This window comes from Pholcus phalangioides, unplaced genomic scaffold (assembly GCF_987345545.1).
Source record: "Pholcus phalangioides strain wild (caught in Gottingen) unplaced genomic scaffold, Ppha-v1.0 ptg000002l_1, whole genome shotgun sequence".
NCBI lineage: Eukaryota > Metazoa > Arthropoda > Arachnida > Araneae > Pholcidae > Pholcus > Pholcus phalangioides.
The window spans coordinates 16231348-16252793 of NW_028301595.1; the positions used below are offsets into that span (position 1 = coordinate 16231348).

The 21446-nt window shown below is 40.3% G+C and overlaps 1 protein-coding gene across 1 annotated transcript in view; it reads right to left on the reverse strand.

Annotated features, from left to right (window-relative positions):
* LOC149089482 (uncharacterized) overlaps positions 1 to 19978 on the reverse strand; it is a 58153-nt gene extending 38175 nt beyond the window's left edge. Inside the window, exons 1-2 of the mRNA XM_089239790.1 lie at positions 19866 to 19978; positions 18264 to 18396 (exon numbers count right to left, since the gene is read on the reverse strand). Of these exons, the coding sequence (XP_089095916.1) occupies positions 18264 to 18369 (106 nt within the window). The 5' untranslated portion in view covers positions 18370 to 18396; positions 19866 to 19978. The remainder of the gene's footprint in view (positions 1 to 18263; positions 18397 to 19865) is intronic.
* Positions 19979 to 21446: the final 1468 nt, after the last annotated feature.

A 21446-nucleotide genomic window follows, 5' to 3' on the forward strand; every position in this document is an offset into this window, starting at 1 on the left:
AAGAGAAAGATTAAGGCTCATCAAAGACATTTGCTGGTAGAAATGAACAAAAGAGAGAGAAAGACCCGAGTTAATGCCACCACATTGCGAGATGGAACCACGTGACCTGTCAGTGATGACCGCAATAAGAGCTAAAAATAGCCGCGGAAGGATCCGATTCCACCGCTAAATACCATCGAGATCACAGTTTATTCCGTCCAATGGACATTGACCATCAATATCCAATAAATGTCCGATTCTCGTGGAGGGAAAAAAAACTCCGAAGGGGGAGAGAAAAAGTTTTATGTACACAGTAAACACACACTCGTTTATAACAACATCGAAGATTCCACGAAAGTTTGTCGTTATAACCGAGGTATCGTTATAACCGAGGTTAGTGCTTTCAAGTCCCAAAAAACCACCGCCCACAATCGACATCAGAAGAAAGTGTCGTCGAGCGAATCAGAGACGCATTTCACTCGAACTTGAACGAGGGTTTTGACATTTTAGGAAAGAGAGAAAATTCAACTACCCCTGCGGGGAATCGAACCCACGTCTTTTCACTTTTCCGGGTGAACGCCCTAGACCAGTGTTTCCCGACCGGGGTGCCGCGAGATATTATGGAGATGAATAAAAAACCAAGTGGCGGTCCACTTAAGGTCTTCAAAATTTTTTTTTTTTTTCAAGTCGAACTGATTGCTCTCTTTCATGACAAACTCATCGGATAAGTCGCCATCTGGTGGCAGTGCCAGCAATGTGCCGTTATGGTGGTCGAGTGGTCACAGTGACGGACTCGCATCGCGGGGATCCGGGTTCGAGCCCCAACAGTGGTGGTCGGCTGAAGTTTATTTTCTGTGGTTCCCAAATTCAAGGCGCAAATGCCACGTTATCTCCGTTACCACCAAATCTCCACGTTAAAAAGTCTCGCCACAAAGAGCAACAGGCCTAAACAGTATAATTATTCAGGCATTTCACTTCACTTTTGAAATATAGATGGCAGCATTGAAAAATCATACACGACACTAGATACGCACTCAGACTGTTAGGTACTTCCGTCACAACTCACTGGGTAGTAAAATTGCCCATGGCGATAGACCTGAGTTGTGCTCCGTTTGAAAGAAAGAAAGTGCCAACAATGCGTGAGCTTTGGCCTGGCTTTCCATGTACGGCCCCGTTCAGCCAACACCATCTATAGCAGAAAGCCTCCGCGCGAAGCTAGTGACGTTTTCGAAGAGGTTCATTTCACCTATAGTCATTGTATATATTGCAAAAAACAAAGCGGGTAAACATATCGCATGCGTCGGCTTTTTGGCTACATCCAATGGCTACAGGTGTAAATGGACTTCAGCGAAATTCGCCAACGCTTTTTCGCGCGGAGACCTTCTGCTGTAGACGGTGTCGGTTCAGCCAGCACCTCCTGGAGATAGAAGACCTCTGCACTCTGCTTGTGACGTCAGTAAGTAGTTCATTTTCCCTCAGAATATTCAGGGAAAAAAAATTCCCTGCTCATGCCAGTATCATCGTTGTGAGGAAAAGAAATGATCGGGCTCAGAATTGGCGATTTCTATGCCCCACATCCAATCACTATGCGGTATTTGTGAGCCAACCAGGATGATTCTACGCCAAAACAAGAAGAAACGAAATAGGATGCTGTGTTTCAAAATGTAGAAAACTTGCTAGGTAGTCTGAATGACGCTTACGCCAAACAGTGCAGAGGCCTTCTGCTGTAGATGGTGTCGGTTCAGCGCACACGAGCTTAAGGAAAGATGAGGACTCGTTGGTTTTGTAGTTTAATGGTGCTCACCCTTCGCGTTAGAGGGCGTGGGCAGTCCCCGCAAGGCCAGTTGAAGTTTCTTTCTTGAAGTTTCTTCATCTTTTAGCGTCAGCCAGCTGTCGAAACCTTCGTAGTAACAGCGGAGAGTGACACCACTTTCGGATAAGCTGAAAAATCTCATTCGTCAACGCTGATCAAGATTGCAAGATGCAATTTTGGTGTGTATTTTCCATCTTTTTCCGCTGAGAATCTCCACCGGGTTGTTTCACCATTTGATTTCGCAGACAGTGCGGAGAAAATAGATTCCATTGCTTGCGAACACGAGATGAATTAATTAATCTTTGCGCCGATTCCACACACTCAAAGGAGGTAAGTTCACCAAAAGAGTGAGGCATCGGTTGCTGCTTTTTTGGCTCGGACTGCAAGAGGAGTATCTTTATCTAACGAAGAAAGCAACTCTAGCGCACTTTTCAACATCATATCTATGCGAATGCGCCTTCTCTGCTATGGCGACAATAAAATACAAAACAAGAAATAGACTACTACTATACAACGCCACAACAGGCAAAATGCCGAACGAGGTGGTTGAGAAGTAATCATTGGCACAATGCAGCTTGTACACATAATTCTACGGCAGTGTTTCTCAACCTTTTTTCAATCTGTGGCCCCATTGGCCAATATTTTCTTCTCGTGGCCTCCTAGTCTTATCTACTCCTTCCCCCCCCCCCCCCCCCCCGGTATTCTCATCTGATTGGATTGAATTCCGTCAGAACTGAATTTATAATGAAAAATTATTTCCCTGGAACCCTAGGATAAAAAGCACGGATCCACTTTTCATTCCACCCAATATGCTAATTGTACGGGAAAAATAGGTATCTGTAAAATACGAAACGATCCATCCTTCTGCATCCATTTCGTTTCTTATTACACCTGCCGAGCAAGTAGCGCCGTCTACATCAGGCAACTGATACTGAAAAAAACTGTTTTACTTCTTCATTCTTTTGCCGCAAAACTGCATTTCATTTCACCTTTTCGTATTTTTGGTATCAATTTTTAAAATAATAAAGATCTTCCTCGGACACCCTATATGTTGCGGTGAATGTGATAAATGCGGTTATTAGGAACCATTCAAGTATTATTTTTCAGCTATTGACCCCCTCGCCCCCCCCCTCCCCCCGTCAGCAAAATTTCGTCAGCAGCTTAGAATATTTCTTATCTTCAAAAAGGGGTGGTTGATGACGTAAGAAACCTTCAAACCCCTCTCCCCCACCCTTGTCATTAAAAGTCAGCAAATCCGAAGCTCCCCCCCCCCCCCATCGATGATGATGTAATACTTGAATGTGATAAATCATAACGTCATCATCAGGCGGTTTCCGATTTTCTGACTTTTGATGACAATTTGGGGGGGGGGGGTAGTTGGATGATGCATTTGGATGATTTGATCATCAACCACCCTTTATAAAATGAATATGAAATATTCTTAATGGCATCTCACTTAGACAACACCCACTACAAAAGAAAAAGATGAAAATTCTCTAGTAAGTGTTGACTCGGTGCTCCAAAAACGAGAAAAAACCTTTCGCGGGTTTGTGGGCGCACCTGAAACATCCCCTCCCACATTGATAATTCCCCTACAGGGCCACTTTAGTGATCTGTAAATGTTTCGCTGATACAAGTGACCTGAAAATGTATCCGGGCCACTTAAGTTGTCTGAAACTGCGCAACGCAATAATTACGGATCATTTAAGCAATCACGGAATGTGCCGCCGGTAACTTGAGTGATGTAGAACCGCACTGGGGGCCGCTTAAGTTCTCTAAAACTGTTCCACGTGTCACTCAAGGGATCTCTAAATGTGTCACATCGCTTAAGTGTTCTGGAACTGCGTCGCAGGTCAATTAAGTGATCCGTGAACGTGCAGTGGGCCTACTCGAGTGATCTGAAAATGTGCCACGGACCGCTTAAAAGCTCTGGAATTGTGCCACGGGCAGGGCCGTCTTAAGAGCATCACGGGCTAAGTGCTTTTTCTGAGGCCCTATTGGCAAATTCTTGAAAAATTACAACTACTTCTCATTTTTCTGAGGACCCTATTCTCTTGAGGTCCGGGTGGGGCCCATGCGTTCAGACGGCACTGGCCGCGGCTCTTTTAAGCGATCTGTAAATGTGAAGCTTAGCTCATTTTTATGCTTTCGATGGGGGGGGGGGGCAAGCCGCATCAGATAACCCACAGGGCTAAGGTGACTATACACCCATATTTCCCGGGACAGTCCCGGTATTTTCTGGTTTTTGACCGTCCCGACTTTTTGGCATAAGTGTCCCGGTTTTTTCCGTATTTTACACAAAGCCTACTTGAATTTCTATTTTTTATTGAAGTCAATGATTGAAATTATTTTTCAACTCATAAATTATATTATGATAATTAGAACAATAAATAAGAATATGAATCTCCCACATTTGTCTTGGTGAAAGTTTTTTTCGTGGAATTCATTTTAATCCACTGCAAGTGGTTTTTTGTGCCGCCATTGTGATTTTTCCGTAATTTCAACAATATTTGGCAACTTTGTTCGGTTTTGGCGTCATTTTTGGCGATAATTGGCGATGTCCCGTATATTCCCGTATTTGGAATTCCAATTTCCCGTATTTCTTGTTAGGAAATATGATCAGCCTACACAGGGCCATATTTGTTCCGCAAGCCAATACCATACGTGGCTTAGAGGGTGGGGGTCGCAATGAATTTCTTAAAGAGAAATTTTGAGTTCTTACCCTTCAAATAGCATTGAAATTAACAGAAATTGATTATAAAAATGAATGAAATGCGAAATTTTCGTTTTTAAAAAAATAAATTTTATTGCGTTAAACTAATTTTTGGTGCGTCTGGGGATTGTTTGATTGATGATCGCTCACGCCCAATATATATATATACAAAAAAGATTAAGCACACGCTAATTTACACTCAATGACCATCCACATCCGGATGCTGTAATTGGGATGTAGAGGGTATCTCCTAGGGAAGAAAGGCTGCCTGGATTGATCTTTCTTCACTCCTGAGTCTTGTGATCATCGGATGCTGGCTAGGGATTTTTGGGTCTTCGTTTCTGAACGGTATATTCGGAGTCGTTGGAATCGTCTGTCCGGTTTAATTGGACGTCTGAATTCAGTTTTGCATCTTTCAAGATGTTTCACAAGTTTTAATATGCGATTTGCATCTGATGAAGCGTCGTTTATCCAGAGTGTCAGCTTGTCCAGCACCTCCTAGAGATAGAAGGCCTCTGTACTCTGCTTGTGACGTCAGTAAGTAGTTCATTTTCCCTCAGAATATTCAGGGAAAAAAAATTCCCTGCTCATGCCAGTATCATCGTTGTGAGGAAAAGAAATGATCAGGCTCAGAATTGGCGATTTCTATGCTCCCACATCCAATCACTATGCGGTATTTGTGAGCCGATCAGGAAGATTCTACGCCAAAATAAGAAGAAACGAAATAGGAGGTTGTGCTTCAAAATGCGTCAAACTTGCTAGGTAGTCCGAATGACGTTTGTGGCAACCATTGTGTGCATAGGCTTTCTATCTCTAGGAGGTGCTATCTTGTCCCGGTCTGGTAATTTAAAATGGAACTCTTTGGTCTTGGGACACTCTGAGACGAAATGAAAACTGTTTCCCTCTTTTTCCCAAAGGCTGCTATTTTGAATCCCGCCAGATAGGCCGGGAATGGCCCGTGATACGTCTGGGGAGGGGGGAGAGCACGAACCCCCCCCCCCCCTCCGCCCGATGAACCATCCGCGTACGTCTCTGAGCCCACCAATACGCGTTAGGAGGTGCGGGGGGGGCAGAGCTGACAAAATTTTGCTGACTTTTGCTAACAAGGCGGTGGGGGAATGGGGAGTTCAGAAATAGCTGAAAATTTGCTGACGTAATACTTGAACGGCCCCCTAATAACTGATTTATCGCATTTACCGTAGCATATATGCATTTTTTAATTAAAAAAATCAATAAAATAAATCGAAAATATCGCGCAAACGTCATCGAAAGTCATAAAGATTCAAAAAAAGTCACATTCATTCAAAATAAAAAAAAAATCAATAAACTTTTTCCCCTCGAAAGAATCGTAAAAAAAAAGTTTTTCCCCAAAAAAGGGAAATTTGGGGCGAAGAAGAAGAAAAGGTTCTTTTTTCGACGTTTTTCCGTTTTTTTTCGATGATAAAAGAAGGAAGGAAAATTTATTTGAAAATTGATGCGAGAGGGGAAAAAAGGAAAAAACGTTCCACAAACAAATATAATTACATACTTTTTTAAAGGTTTTTGAATTCTAAAAGAAATTTTTCTCGACCTGGAGACGTTTTTTTCCCTTAAAAAATCAAATTTACTTCGGACGAAATTCATTTCGTAGCGTTTTATTTGGAAGTACAGGGTGTTCCCCCATATAAGTTCGCAAACATTTTAAAAATTCATTATTATTGAAGGAATGCGCATATTTTTTGGAAGGTGCCCCCCAACGCAATCTAACCCATAGGATCCCATGTTACCAACCCGTAGCCTCCACCGCCCCCCTCGGAACATTCCATCGCCTCCAAGGGGGCGTTAACGCCCACGTTGGGAATCCCTGTGCTATACGATGGTTTTTTTGACTGCCGGCTGATGCGAAGGTGAATTTTGGGAAAGGGAGAAATTTCATCTGCTTCTTTCGGGGAATCGAACCCACATCCTTTCACTTGCCGGGTGAGCGAACTAGACCGGTGTTTCTCAACCACTGGGCCGCGGCCCGGTACCGGACCCTGACATCGGTCAAATCGGGCCGTACGTGGTACACCGCTTCATTTTTTACATATTTATTTCCCATCAGTCGCGTGTTTGACCGGGCCTTCGATTCACAAAAATGAATGAAACCGGTCCGTGTACCACTGGTCTAAGGCAGTGGTTCTCAACCTTTTGAAGCCCGTGGCCCGGTTTCATTTCTTTTTGTGAGTCGAAGGCCCGGTTAAACACGAATGATATCAGGGCCCGACGGTTGAGGAAACACTGCCCTAGACCACTGGATTACAAAGGCAACGAATATCTCCACCTTTCTTTGGAGCTCATATTTACTGAATGGGACCGTACATGGACCACCGGACCTAACTCAGGACAAAGCTCGCAGTTGCTGACACTGCCACCAGATGGTCACTTTCCACTATCCATACGAAAATTTTTGACGTAGCGAAGAGTGACATCATCCTCGGATAAGTCGCCATCTGGTGGCAGTGTCAGCAACCGTGAGCTTGGGGTTTTAGTTCGGTCCATGAATGGTCCCGTTCAGCCCATAGATAAAGAATCCCTGCCTGTAAGTGAATTTGTACAAGCCATCTCAAAAGCCCCCAGTGAATCAAGTTTGGGTCATGGCCACACACACGATAGCTCAAGAATGCCTTGCTATTAGTAGATTCATCTTTGAAGACCCTGAGACCCAAGTTTGTGTCCCAACCCATAATTTAAGAATCCCTACCACATTATACATTACACGAGGCACCAAAATGAGTCCTTACCCAGGCTGACAAAGCATCTAGTTGCGGCCCTGTCCAGTCATACACTCGACTAATAGGGAATAAATGGGAGAAATGAAATTGTTTAATCCCTCCCCGTGGTCCAGTTTGACTGATGTCAGGGCCCGGCTGTTGAGAAAAACATGAATGGTCTAGTGCGCTCACCCGGCAAGTGAGAGGATGTGGGTTCGATTCCCCGCAAGGGGCCATTGAATTTTCCTCTCTTTCCCGAAATTCATCTTCGCATCAGCCAGCTGTTAAAAATTTCCGTATGGATAGCCGAGAGTGACATCATCCTCGGATATTTGAATGCTGTTTGTGAAGAAGTTATTCTCATGGAGGAGGGATTTTTTCTGGTGCAGGAAATAGTTCAAATTTTTGTCGATAGAGGGGGCTACTTCACCAAACACCAACTCTGGCCGCATCGCAATTTACTGCCATTAATGAGAATGGGTTGGAAATGAAGGCGCTGTCTATCGGTGGTCGCCTCGAGTTCGTTAGGAAAAATACCTTACCTGCATCCTTCCTCGGGTTCGAACCCGGGACCGTGACAGAAACCTTCGGTTGTAGACAAGCATCTTACCACCACGTCACTCTGGCGCTGTGTCGATAGGGGGCGCTGCACGAAAGTCCGGCAGGAATGTTTGTAGCTGAATCTTCAACCTCTTCTTTCTGTATCCGGAATATTCGTAAAGTTTCAGCCGTACGTAGCTGAGGTAAAAGAACTTCACCAATAGTGTTTTATCCACCAACGACAATATCCCAATTAGAATCTTATGTAAGCGCCAGTAACAGGAAGATTCAGAAATGAGCTGTTCATCGTGCACCCTGAATTTTATAGAACTCTGAGATTTGTATATTTCCTGTAACTTTCTTTCTTGCAGAGCCCTCTATCGACAAAAATTTTAACAATTTTTTTTTTCCTGTACCAAAAAAAAAAAAAAGCTCCCTTCGTGAGAGTAATTTTTTCGCAAACCACATTCAAATGTACCAAATCTTTCAATTTTTCAGGCTTTTTAAACTATTTACAAATTTATGGGACACCCCTGTGCTGTAATACGTCGGAGGTTTAAGTTGGTGGCACCGATGGATCAGAGGCGTATTTGGTGGTGGGCTGGAGGTGGCTATAGCCCATGGCGGTGAGTTCTAAGGAGCGGCAAATTTAACGAACGAGTGGTCGAGAAAATTAGTAGAATATGGGAGATGGGCGGCAAAATTTGCATTGCTTACAGTAATATGCATGGGCGGAGATACGGAGGGGGGGGGGCATTGCATTGCCCAGCGTCAAAGGTGGAGTCGACTTATCTAATGTGTATATGAATTGACATCATCACCATCATGCCCCTCCCCCCAGCAATAAGACCGTGCCCCCCCCCCAGAGTTCCAAGTCTATATCCGCCTATGGTGATATGGTGATAAACCATAAACCACGAATCCACCTCTGCCGAAAGAGTAAGGGACTAGGCCAGTCAATGATCAAACGAATGACCTAGAGTTTGCAACCATGTAAGCGACCTAGAGAGCAAGGGACCAGGTCACTGAGCGGCCAAAAAGTAGCTTGGAGAGTGTGTGAGCATGGGAGTAACCAAAAGAGTGACCTAGAGTGATATAGTGGGAAGTTAGTGAATGACAAAAAAAAGAGTCACTAAGAATGTGTGCAAACATGGGAATGACCAAAACAGTGAATAGAGAGTGTGTAAGTATGGAAGTGACGAAAACAATGACCTATGGAGTGTGTGTAAGTATGGAAGTGACGAAAACAATGACCTATGGAGTGTGTGTAAGTATGGAAGTGACGAAGAAAGTGACCTAGAGAGTGTGTAAGCGTGGAAGTGACCAAAACGATGACCTAGAGAGTGCGTCAGCGTGAGGAACCAGGTCAGTGAGAGACAAAAAAAAGTAACGAACAAAATGTGTAAACATGAGGATGACCAGAGAGTGTGTAAGTATGGAAGTGATCCAAAAGTCACCTAGAGAACGAGGAACCAGGTCAGTGAGAGGCAGAAAAAAAGTGACGAAGAAAGTGTGCAAGCTTGAACGACCGAAACAGTGACCTAGGGAGTGCGTAAGTATGGAAGTAACCAAAACAATGACCTAGAGAGCAAGGAACCAGGTCAGTGAGAGGCAAAAAGTGACGAAGAAAGTGCGTAAGTATGGAAATAACCAGAACAATGACCTAGAGAGCGGGGAACCAGGTCAGTGAGAGGCAGAAAAAAAGTGACGAAGAAAGTGTGCAAGCATGGGAACGACCGAAACAGTGACCCAGGGAGTGTGTAAGTATGGAAGTGACCAAAAACAATGACCTAGAGAGTGCGTAAGCGTGAGGAACCAGGTCAGTGAAAGGCAAAAAAGAGTAACGAACAAAATGTGCAGGCATGGGGATGACCAGAGAGAGAGAGAGAGAGAGAGAGAGAGAGAGAGTGTGTGTGTGTGTGTGTGTGAGTGTGTGTGTGTGTGTGTGTATGGAAGTGACGCAAACAGTCACCTAGAGAGCGAAGAACCAGGTCAGTGAGAGACAAAAAGAGTGACCAAGAAAGTGTGCGAGCATGGGAATAACGAAAACAGTGACTTAGGGGGGGGGGGAAACGTCTGAATACGGAAGTGACCAAAACAGTGACCATTATAATGATACCGCGGACCCCCCCCCCCCTACAAAGTACGCACGAACCACAGGTTGAAAAACTGTTATACCGTAAGTCTTCATTGATTCGTTCAAAGACTTCAAGACGATTCTGTTAAGAATTATCACAAAAAATAAAACAAACAACATTAGTAATAATTATTTTGCACTGCATAAAAACAAACTAATTAAATTATGATTGCCACTATTTAATCAGATTGAAAAATAATCAAACTAATCTCCGATTATAAAAGATATGGATTAAATATTTTCTTGATGAAAATTGGAAAAATTTCAGAGGAACGAATTTTTCCTCCTTATAGAGGAAAGTTTGTTCTCTCCTCGGTTGAGGAAAAAAGAATTTTCCTGATGAGATTGGTTTCACGGAACAAACGGGACGCAAATACACGGGAAAAAAGGAAAGTGAACGAATGAAAGAAAAATATTTGGAAAAGTCGTCTTCGAGGACATCGTGGCGTTTTGCAGAATCTTCAAGGCTTAAGAAGAATAAGAGGAGTTTGTCTCTAGTCATCTTTTTTGCCCGATTATTCCTTTTTCCTTAAAAATTCTCTGCCGCTTGAAAGGGTCTAGAGATGGGACGAATGAATATTCGGCTACCATTCGGCCCTTTTGCTGAATATTCGGTTTGTCCAAATAATGCTTAGGGGGAACCGTTCAAGTATAACGTCAGCAGTTTTCGCCATTTTCAAACCACCCCCGATCAGCAATATTTCGTCAGTTCTGCCACTTCACTCCTAAGGCCGGAATTACACTATAAAAAAGTTTGACAAAAGATCTTTTATAAAACTTGAAAAATTCAACCAATAGGCGCGCATAGGTTAACCTGGTGATCTTGTTGGTTGAATTTTTCAAGTTTTATCAAAGAGCTTTTACAAAACTTTTATAGTGTAATCCCGGCCTAACTCATATTGAGATCGAAGATCGATTTCTGTTAATTTCGATGCTATTTGAAGGCTAAGAACTCTAAATTTTAGGATCCTCTTTCTAAGCCGTATATGATTAATTCATGGCCCGCGGGCCGAATGTGGATCTCGGAGTTATCTGACGTGTCCGCCACCATAAACTTAATTTTGTAAAAATGAATTAAGTGGTACATTCACGGATCGGTTAAGTGACCCTTGGCACAATTCCAGAGCATTTAAGCGACCAGTGGCATATTTTGAGATCATCGTGGTACATTCACAGATCATTTGAGTGACCCGTGGCCACGGCACATTTACAGATTACTTCAGTGACCCGTGGCGCAGTTCCAGACCACTTAAGCGTGGCACATTTAGAAATCCCTTAAGTGACATATGGAACAGTTTTAGAGCACTTAAGCGAATTTCTAGAACACTTAAGAGGTCCAGACACATTTAATTTGAAGGATCCGCGGAACATTTAGAGATCATTAAAGTGGCTCTATAGAGGCCTTATCAATACGAATAGTAGTTCAGGTGCCCACAAACCACGGAAAGGTTTTTCTTGTTTTTGGTACACCAAGAGTAAGATGCCATTAAGAATATTTCATATTTTTATAAAGGGTTGTTGATGACGTAAGCATCATCCAAACACTCCCCCTTCCCCAGCATCAAAAAATCAGTAAACCCGAAATCCCCTCTCCGTATCGAGGCTGACGTAGTAATAATTGAATGATCCCTAAGGTATTCGGCCGAATATCTGTGTAAGAGATACTGACCCTCGGCCCGGCAAACATAGTTCGCCATCGAATATCTGTGTAAATATAAGTACAGTACGGGTGCGCTATCTATACAAACTATGACGCACTACAGTACTCCCCCTCCAGTGAAAGAAAAAAAAATTACACGTCACAACGGCGTGCTTACATATCAACAGTGCAAGTGAAACTAAACTTGTAAACAAAGTACGCACAAGAAGACGCTTGAGGAGGGTACGCCATCTACAAAGAGTAAGACGCACTACACAAAAACAACTATTTTATGCGTATAGTTGTTTTTGTGCGTACTTGCAGGGCCGCAACTAGGGAGGGGGAGCAGGCGGGTCTGGTGCCTCGGGCGTTGAATCAAAAGGGTAGCCAAAATCACCCTTTAACTGCTTCCTCTACATGCAAATGACGCCAAAATTCTGGCTTTCCCCGGGTGACCAAGTATCTAGTTGCGGCCCTGCGTACTTGTTTACAAGTTTAGTTTTACTTGTTCTGTTCATATGCAAGCACGTCGTTGTGACGTGTAAATGTTCCGTCTTTCACTGGAGGGGGAGTACTGTAGTGCGTCATAGTTTGTATAGATGGCGCACCCTCCTCACGCTTCTTTTTATGCGCATGATTGTTTTTGTTTGCGTCTACTGTTTTCGTAGATGGCGTACCCTCTTCAAGCGTCTTCTTGTGCGTACTTTGTTTACAAGTTTAGTTTTGCTTGTTGTGTTGATATGTAAGCACGTCGTTGTACTCCTAACTAATTGTTACAATAATAAATTGTTATGTTTTATAATCTGACTAACATTCAGTGTCAGGATAAGGAAAACATGAAACTGGAAATAGAATCCTACTGCAATAAAGTGGAAGTGAGCATAAGTTGACTAACTGAAGGACTACCAAGACAAGATACGAACAGTAGAACCTCTCGATAACGGACATCCATGGGCCAAACATTTTGTCCGCTAACGGAGAGTGTCCGCTAATGGAGAGTACGATATGCAGTGGAACTTTGCTTATACGACTTTAACATTTATACGAAGCTTGGCTTCGATCGCAATTGGTTCCTATACATTTCAATCTTAAAATGTATATGTTACTGTGTGTGTAAAAGAGTGATAATGTGCATAATCACCAATCGTCTCTCGATGTGAAGAAAAAGTCCGATAAAAAATTTCACTACATTTATAACTTTTACCGGCGATTACGCATAATTCCCAAATAAAGTTGGAAAGTCTAATCAGTTATGGAATATTTTTAGTGCATATTTTGAGTTCTTTTGTGTGTATTTTAAATTTTTTTTATTGCATATTTTGATATTTTTAAGTGCATATTTTAGGGTTTTGCATGTATATTTTGGCATTTTTAAGCTCAATATTTTGGTGTTTTGTATGCATATTTTGATTTTTTAATGCATATTTGACATTTTCAAGTGCATATTTTCGGGTTTTGTATGCATATTTGACATTTTCAAGTGCATATTTTCGGGTTTTGTATGCATATTTGACATTTTCAAGTGCATATTTTCGGGTTTTGTATGCATATTTGACATTTTCAAGTGCATATTTTCGGATTTTGTATGAATATTTTGAATTTTTAATGCATATTTTGAATTTTTTAATGCATATTTTGAATTTTTTAATGCATATTTTGCATTTTTTAATGCATATTTTGCATTTTTTAATGCATATTTTGAATTTTTTAAAGCATATTTTGATATTTTTAAGTGAATATTTTGGGGTTTTGTATGCATATTTTGACATTTGTAAGTGCATAATTGCAAATTCTTAGAGCATATCCCGGCACTTTTTTCAGTGCATATAATCCGGGCTCTACTTATATATCATCAATCGAAAGTTGCAATATTTCAATCACCGATAAATTCACTCAAGAAGAAAGAATTCAAAAATTTCCCGTGGAGGGGGGAAAAAAAGAGCTAAAAATGAGAAAAAAATTGACATTCGCGTCACAAAATGAAGAAAAAAAAGAGGAAAAAAGTTTAAAATATATATAAAAAGCAGAAATATGATAATTTTCACTCGAATGGACTAAAAAAGAAGGGGGAAAGGAATTTTATATCATAAATCATTCATAACTCATCATTCATCTCCACGAAAAAGCTACCTTTTTATGTAAAAATGACAAAGGAAAAAGTATTTCCGCCATTTTTTTTTCCCACTTTTTCCAAATTTTCGGAATTTCTTTTCCCCCCCATCCGTAAAAAGCAAATTAAGGTGACAAAAAGCTTCAAAAACGGAAAAAAAGTTCTTTGATATCCCATAAAAAAAAAGGCTTTAAATTTACCATTGAAATTTTATTTCGAGGTATTCAAAAAAATTTTTAAACTTCAATTTCAAAATTTCTCTAAAATTTCATAAAAAAACTAAATTGATTTTTTTATGAGTTAAGTTTTGAAATTCTGATCACACTCCACATGATGGTCAGAATTTTTGTAAAAATTAATTAGTGATTATATAATCTTATTTCAAAATTTATTTGAATTAAAACTGAATCCAATTTCGTCGAAGTTTTAAAAATTTAAATTTTTATGATACAGTGAAACCTCTCTTTTGCGGTCACCGACGGGACAAAAGAAAACTCGTCCGTAAAAGAGGGGGGTGACCGTTAATTAGGGGGTTTGAGATGCATACTTTCGTTATACAAGGGGAAATTATTATTTGCCCGTAAAAAGAAGGGTGACCGCATTAAGAGGGAGGGGGGACCGCTAAGAGGGGTTTCACTGTGTTTATATATACAGTCGAATTCTGTTTTAACGAATACCGTTATAGCCAAAATCTCGTTTTAACGAATACTTTTCTAATCCCTCAAATAAGTTTACATAACAACAATGCAAACCTGAAATTTCTTTATAACGAAATTTTGTTATAACGATGTGATTTCTCCGGTCTCTTAGAGTTTGTTATAACGGGATTCGACTTTATATATTGATTGATTAATTTTTAAAACTGGTTTAACTTTTAAAATTTCAATCAATATTTTTTATAAATTTTTAAACTTCGAAATTCAAAAACTTCTCCACTTTTATGGTATTTAAAACTTTTATGTTAAATAATTACAATTTATTTTTTAAAATTTATTTAAATTTAAAAACAATTTGGTATTTCCAAAAAAAATTCAAAATTTCAAAAGTCACATTCATTCTACAATTTTTACGGTGTTTAGAATTTTTTTTATAAAAGTTAGTTTAATGATTGTTATTTCATTTTAAAATTTATTTAAATAAAAACTGAATGTATAATTTCTTTGTATAAATTTTAAAATTTCACAATTAGAGTCTCCCGCAATTTTTATGATATTTAGAACTTGACATCAGATAATTATAATGGAAAATTTATTTAAATTACAATGAGTTAATTTTTTTTTATTATATTTAAAATTTTTAAATTAAAATTTTAATTTTTAAAAAAATTGGCAAAAATTTAATTTTTTAAATTTATTTAAATTGAAACTGAATTTGAATTTTCCGATAAATATTATTATATTTACAATTGCCGTAACAAAATAACTAATAATCAAATTTACAAATAAATTTAATTTCTCTCGATATATTTTGAAATTTAAAAAATTCAAATTATTCAATAATTTCTATTATATAATATTTAGAACTAATTAATAATTGAAATTTAATTTCAAAGTTTATATAATTAAAACCGAATTTAATTTTTGAAAATAAATTTCAAGATTTCATAGGGTCAGATTCATTCCTCAAATTTCATGATATTTAGAATTTTTAAATTAATTAATTAATTAATGTTTTAAAATTTATTTATACTAAAACTGAATATTTGGGTGCATTTATGAATTTCAAATTAGTCTTCTGCAATTTTTATGGCATTTATAACTTTATAAGAAATAATTGTAATGTAATTTCAAAATTTTATTTAAATTATTGATTTAAACTTTTTCGACTAATTAAAAAATTTTGAAATTTAAGTTCTTTATGATGTGAGACTTTTTATTAATTAATTTCATGTTTAATTTATTTAAATTAAACATGAATTTTTGATAAAATTTTTTAATTTCAAAAAATTTAAATTCTTTCATTAATTTTTAATGGTATTTAGAAATTTTGAATTTGAAATTTAGAAAACAATTTCTATTGTTAAACAATAAAAATGTACAAAAGAACAATTTTAATTGCTATTTAGAATAACAATTATAATTTAATTTTGAAATTCATTCAATTTAAAACCTGAAATCAATTTTTATGATAAATTTTAAAATTTCGAAAAAAAAAATTCAGATCCCTCCACAATTTTTTATGATATTTAGAAATTTTACACAAACTAAATTGTAATTTCATTTTAAAATTTATTCACAATAAAATTGACTTTTTTTTGATAAATTTTAAGGTTTGAAATTCAGGGGTTTTCAAAATTTGTTTGTTAAAAAAAAATTAGTCCCGCACTGGGGCCCTGCGTCTATTAAAGGCAGCCCTGGATACATATGGTCTCCTGAACATGGCTCCCCACGCCCATTCACCTGCATTAACTAATAGATGCCCATGTGTTGCTTATCCCTTGTCACATTGTGTGTGTGTGTGTGGGGGGCATGAAGGACCCTCTCTACAACAGCATAGGCCCTCCGACGGAGAAAATTTTCGAGGGCCCTTCACCTGGCTAGAATTAACTGCCTGCCAGTTCATATACTTGCTCTCACACATTCTTACTAGATCTCACTATCATGGAATGGCCCTCCTCTGCATTTCAAGTCCCGGGGTGGGCCCCATGAGTACAGACGGCACTGTGGTACAAAGATAGACCTTATATTAATAAAATTCTTATTCACTAATTTTAGAAAACACCTGAAATTTTCTAAATTTTTTTCTCCAATTTTTCTTAAAAAAATCAATCCACTAAGTAGAAAGGATTTTGCTCCTGGGTGAGGGGTCCCTAGATAAGATAGGCGCCGATCTAGGGTGTCGTCGTATTAATCGTCCCGTATTTTACGGGACCGATACATTTTTCGGCTCTTGGGACAGGCGATTGTCCCCATCGCGACCCCTGGTTCAGCGCACGAGCAATGTGGCGTTGGCATGAGCCGAGGCAGACATCTTCAGCTGCGAATAAAGCCTAAGCGGATATTTTCAATTACGAATGGAGCAAAGGCAGACACCACAAGCGACAAATAAAGCCGAGGCGATATGTCCAGCCACATGTGAAGCAGAGGCGGGCATCTTCAGCTGCGAATAAAGTCGGTATGAAAGACCCATCAGCTGCGAATGCAGTGGAGGCAGGACGCCATTACGTCAGTGGAATCGTCCCGTATTTTACGGGACAGATAATTTTTTTTCCTCATTTCTTGGCTCTTGGGAGCTGCGATAGCCCCTATTGCACCCCCCTCTGGATACACGCGTGAGATAAGACAGGGGGGTCAGGAGAAGTAAATATTGTCCAAAGGTGGTCATGGGCCAAAAAATGTTCAGAAACACTGCACTAAAACAGCAAGGTCCTGTTTGCATATCACGATATGTGTCTAGCAATTCGCCCGATTCGGGCTATCTTTAACGCATGGGCCCCAAGGGACATCCGATGCATGAGGGCATTTATGGTTTTGCCGCCCGTGGGTTACATGGATTTAGCCGCCCTTCTCGTATCAAGTCTAATTTTCACATGACTACTCCCCTTCTTCGCTTCGCCACCATTTGCTATAACCCGCTTGGCCACCACTACCCTCCCCACTCCTGCAAGAACGCTGTGTCTCTAAAGTCACTCTTTCAGTCACTCACATGCTTGCACACCTGTTTTGGTCACTCACATGCTTCCACACACTCTAGGTCCCCCACATGCTTGCACTAGGTCCCGCACATGCATACTGTTTTTTTTCCACTCACATGCTTGCACACCTGTTTTGGTTACTCATATGCTTGCACACCTGTTTTGGTCACTCATATGCTTGCACATCTTGTTTTGGTCCCTCACATGCTGGCACTCTCTCTAGTTTACTCGCATGCTCGCATACTGGTTTTTTTTTTCATGCACATGCTGGCACACCTGGTTTGGTCAATCACGTGCTTGCATAACACTCTAGCTCACTCACTAACCTGGTCATTCGTTTGGTCATTCGCATGCTTGGTCACGCTCTAAATCACTCTTTTTCTCACTCACATGCTCACAACTCTCTTGGCCACTATTTCGGTCACTCACTCAATCACTGGCTTAGTCCCTCGCTGTCTGGGCAGAGGCGGATTCATTGTGGAGGTTATACATACAAATTTTGCCGCCCTTCTCCCGTTCTACTAATTTTCTTGGCCACACATTCCTCAAATTTCCCACCCCCCTCTGAACTTGCCACCCCCGGGGCTATAGCCGGCTGAGCATCCCCCCCCCCAACCCGTAAATACGCCGCTGTACATGATAGGAGGCCCCCCTCCATCATTAATGAGATCTGACACATGAAATGAAGATGACATGTCTGTAACATGCTGTTCTATTCGAGTCACTAATTTAGTCGTATCCCATGCATATTGCGATTTTTTTTTTCTGCCATAAGTGTAAGTACAACATGAATCAACATGAATCATGGGCGGAGATGGACTTGAAATTTTGGGAGCGGGGGGTCATGATGATTACTGTGGGTGGGGGGGGGGGTCATATACATTAGATCAATCAGCTTTACATTTGCCGCCCCTCCGTACCTCCACCCATGACATGAATGGATCAATGTGCAAATCATGTACTCACCGTTCTCACATACGCAGGGTGTTATAGTCTTTTTATCCGCCACTTTTTTCCTCCGGAAAAGCCAAAACATTTCAGGAGAAACAGGAAATATATTGTATTTCCTCATTCATTAATGTCCTTCATATTATCATGCCTGTGAATTAATGTACAATAATAATAATAATAATAATTACCAAAAAAACATTAATTATAAATCAAGATATTGTCAATTAAATTGTCAATTGATATGCAGTGAAACCTCCCTGTGTGTGCAGCTATATTTTATATAGCGATGAATTCCCTCCCTCCCTCTACAACGACATACAGTATTATCAAGTCTTGTTCGAAATGTCTACATTCTAATGTTGAACTGCTACCTCTCGATGTAACGATAATCTCTCTACAACGATACTTTTCAAGTCCTGTTCGAAATGTCTACACTCCAACGTTGAACTGCTACCTCTCGATATAACGATAATCTCTTTACAACGATTATTTTCAAGTCCTGATAGAAGTGTCTGTACTCTAACTGCTGCCTCTCGATATAACGATATTCCCTCCACAACGACGGTTTTCAAGTCTTCTTTGAAAATGCCTATACTTCAACTGCTGTCTCTTGATATAACGATATATGTCCTTCTACAACGATATTTTTTTTTCAAGTCTCGTTTGGAAATTTTGATATCATAACGCTCTCTCGACATAACGATAATCCCTCTACAACGATGCTTTATCAAGTCTTGTTTGAAATTGTCTATACTGTTATGTTAAACTGCCACCTCTTGATATAACGATAATCTCGATACAACGTCACTTTTCAAGTCGAACTGCTGCCTCTCGATGTAGCGATAAATCGCTTTACAACGATACCTTTTAAGTGTTGTTTGAAATGTCTTTACTCTTTACCTCTCGATAAAGCGATAATCCTCTACAACGATATTTTTTTCAAGTCTTGTTTGAAAATGTCTACATTCTAATGCTAAACTGCTGTCTCTTGATATAACGATATATTCCTCTACTACGATATTTTTTCGTCTCGTTAGGAAATGTCAATATCGTAATGTGAAACTGCTTCCTCTCGATGTAACGATAATTCCCTCTACAACGCCCCCCCCCCCACTTTTTCAAATCTTGTTCGGAAATGTCGATATTATAATGTGAAACTGCTTCCTCTCGATATAACAATAATTCCCTCTACAACGCCCCCCCCCTTTTAAAATCTTGTTCGGAAATGTCGATATTATAATGTGAAACTGCTGTCTCTCGATGTAACGACTATCCTCTAGAACGATATTATTTCAAGCCTTGTTTGAAAATGTCTACATTCTAATTTGAAACTGCTTCTTCTCGATATAACGATAAACTCCTCTACAACGACACTTTTCCAAGTCTTGTTTGGAAATGTCTAACTGCTGCCTCTCGATATAACGATATAATCCCTCTATGATATTTTCTCCACAGATTAGCATTATACCGTGTAATTTCAATGTACATAATTGATAATGAGAGGAATCTCTTAGAAAGTCGTAACACTTAAGATAATTTGAGGACATATCCGATTAAAAACCGAGTGATCCGATTATTTTTCAGTTATAATTATCGGATTAATCGAATAGGACTCACCTCTCGAGATGAGGCCGAGAAAGGTTCGATCCCATTATCGTTTGTTTCTTGCGTGCGTGTCCGGGAATTTCTCCTCCGGGATCACTGTTCACACTCCCGTATTTGATCCCGGCCATCTGAAGCATATCCGGATGTGCAAGAGCTTTGGCGACGAGTGCTTGGCGGCATTTTTTGGCGCGAAACAGACGGTTTCGGGTCGGGATCGGACAGCGCTGGTGGAAATGTATAGATGTCGGTTTCGTTGTCCATTTCGGAGATGACTTCGTTTCGAATTAGCTTTGACCTCGTTATCAATGCAAGCCAGAGATACACTGGTGTCCGGAATTATAGACAATCACGGGGTTTAGTACAAGGGTGCTCGATCTTTGCCACTTGAGTGATTTAGAAATGTGCCGCGGGCAGAGGCGCATTTATGGTTTTGCCGCCTGCGGGATGCACGAATTTTGCAGCCCTTCTTCCATTCTTGTCTAGTTTTCTTGACCACTCCTTCCACGAATGCGCCACTCTATGCTATAACTCGCTTGGCCTACCTCCACTCCTGCAAGTACACTCGTGTTTCTAAGTCACTCTTTTTTGGTCACTCCCATGCTTACACACTCTTTAGTCACTCTTTTAGTCATTCACACGCTTGCACACTGTTTTTGTCATTCACACGCTTGCACACTGTTTTTGTCACTCACATGCTGGCTCAAGCTCTAGCTCAATCTTTTTGGTGATCACTGACATGATTCCTTGCTGGGAGTGACTCTTTTGATCATTTACATGTTTGCACATGCTCTAGGTCTAGGTCATTCACATGTTTGTACATGCTCTAGGTCTTGGTCATTCACATGTTTGCACATGCTCTAGGTCTAGGTCATTCACATGTTTGCACATGCTCTAGGTCATTCACATGCTTGCAAGCACTCCTGGTCACTCTTTTGGTTATTCACATGCTTGCATGCACTCCAGGTCCATTGTGCTGCGCTGGTCATTGACATGCTTTCACACTCTCTAGGGCACTCTTTTGGTCATTCACGTGATTACACGCACCCTAGGTCACTGTTTTGGTCTTTCACTTGCTCGCACATGTTCTAGATTTCTCATTGACCTGGTTCCTCCCTCTGTAGGTCACTCTTTTGATCATTCACATGCTTGCAAACTCCCTAGGCCTCTGTTTCGGTTACTCACTGACCAAAGGTCCTACGCTGTCTGGGCAGAGGTAGATTTATTAACGACTATACAAATTTCCCTGCCCTTCTCCCGTTCTACTAATTTCCTTGGCCTATCATTCCTAAAATTTGATAACCCTTTGAAATTGCCGCCCTGGGCTATAGCCAACTAAGGCCTCCCTATAAATACGCCACTGGCCGCGGGACACTTAATTATCTAGAAATTATTTATTTCCATCCACTATAAAGGCTGGTTGCACTTACACTGCGGGGCCGCGCATTACATTTGCGCGGGTCACTTGAGTGATCTTGTAATGTGCTGTGGGTTAGTTGATTGATCTGTAAATGTGTTATGGGTCACTTGACTTATCTGCACATCTGCTGTGGGTCACTTCAGTTATCTACAAATGTGATTTGGGTCACTTGAGTG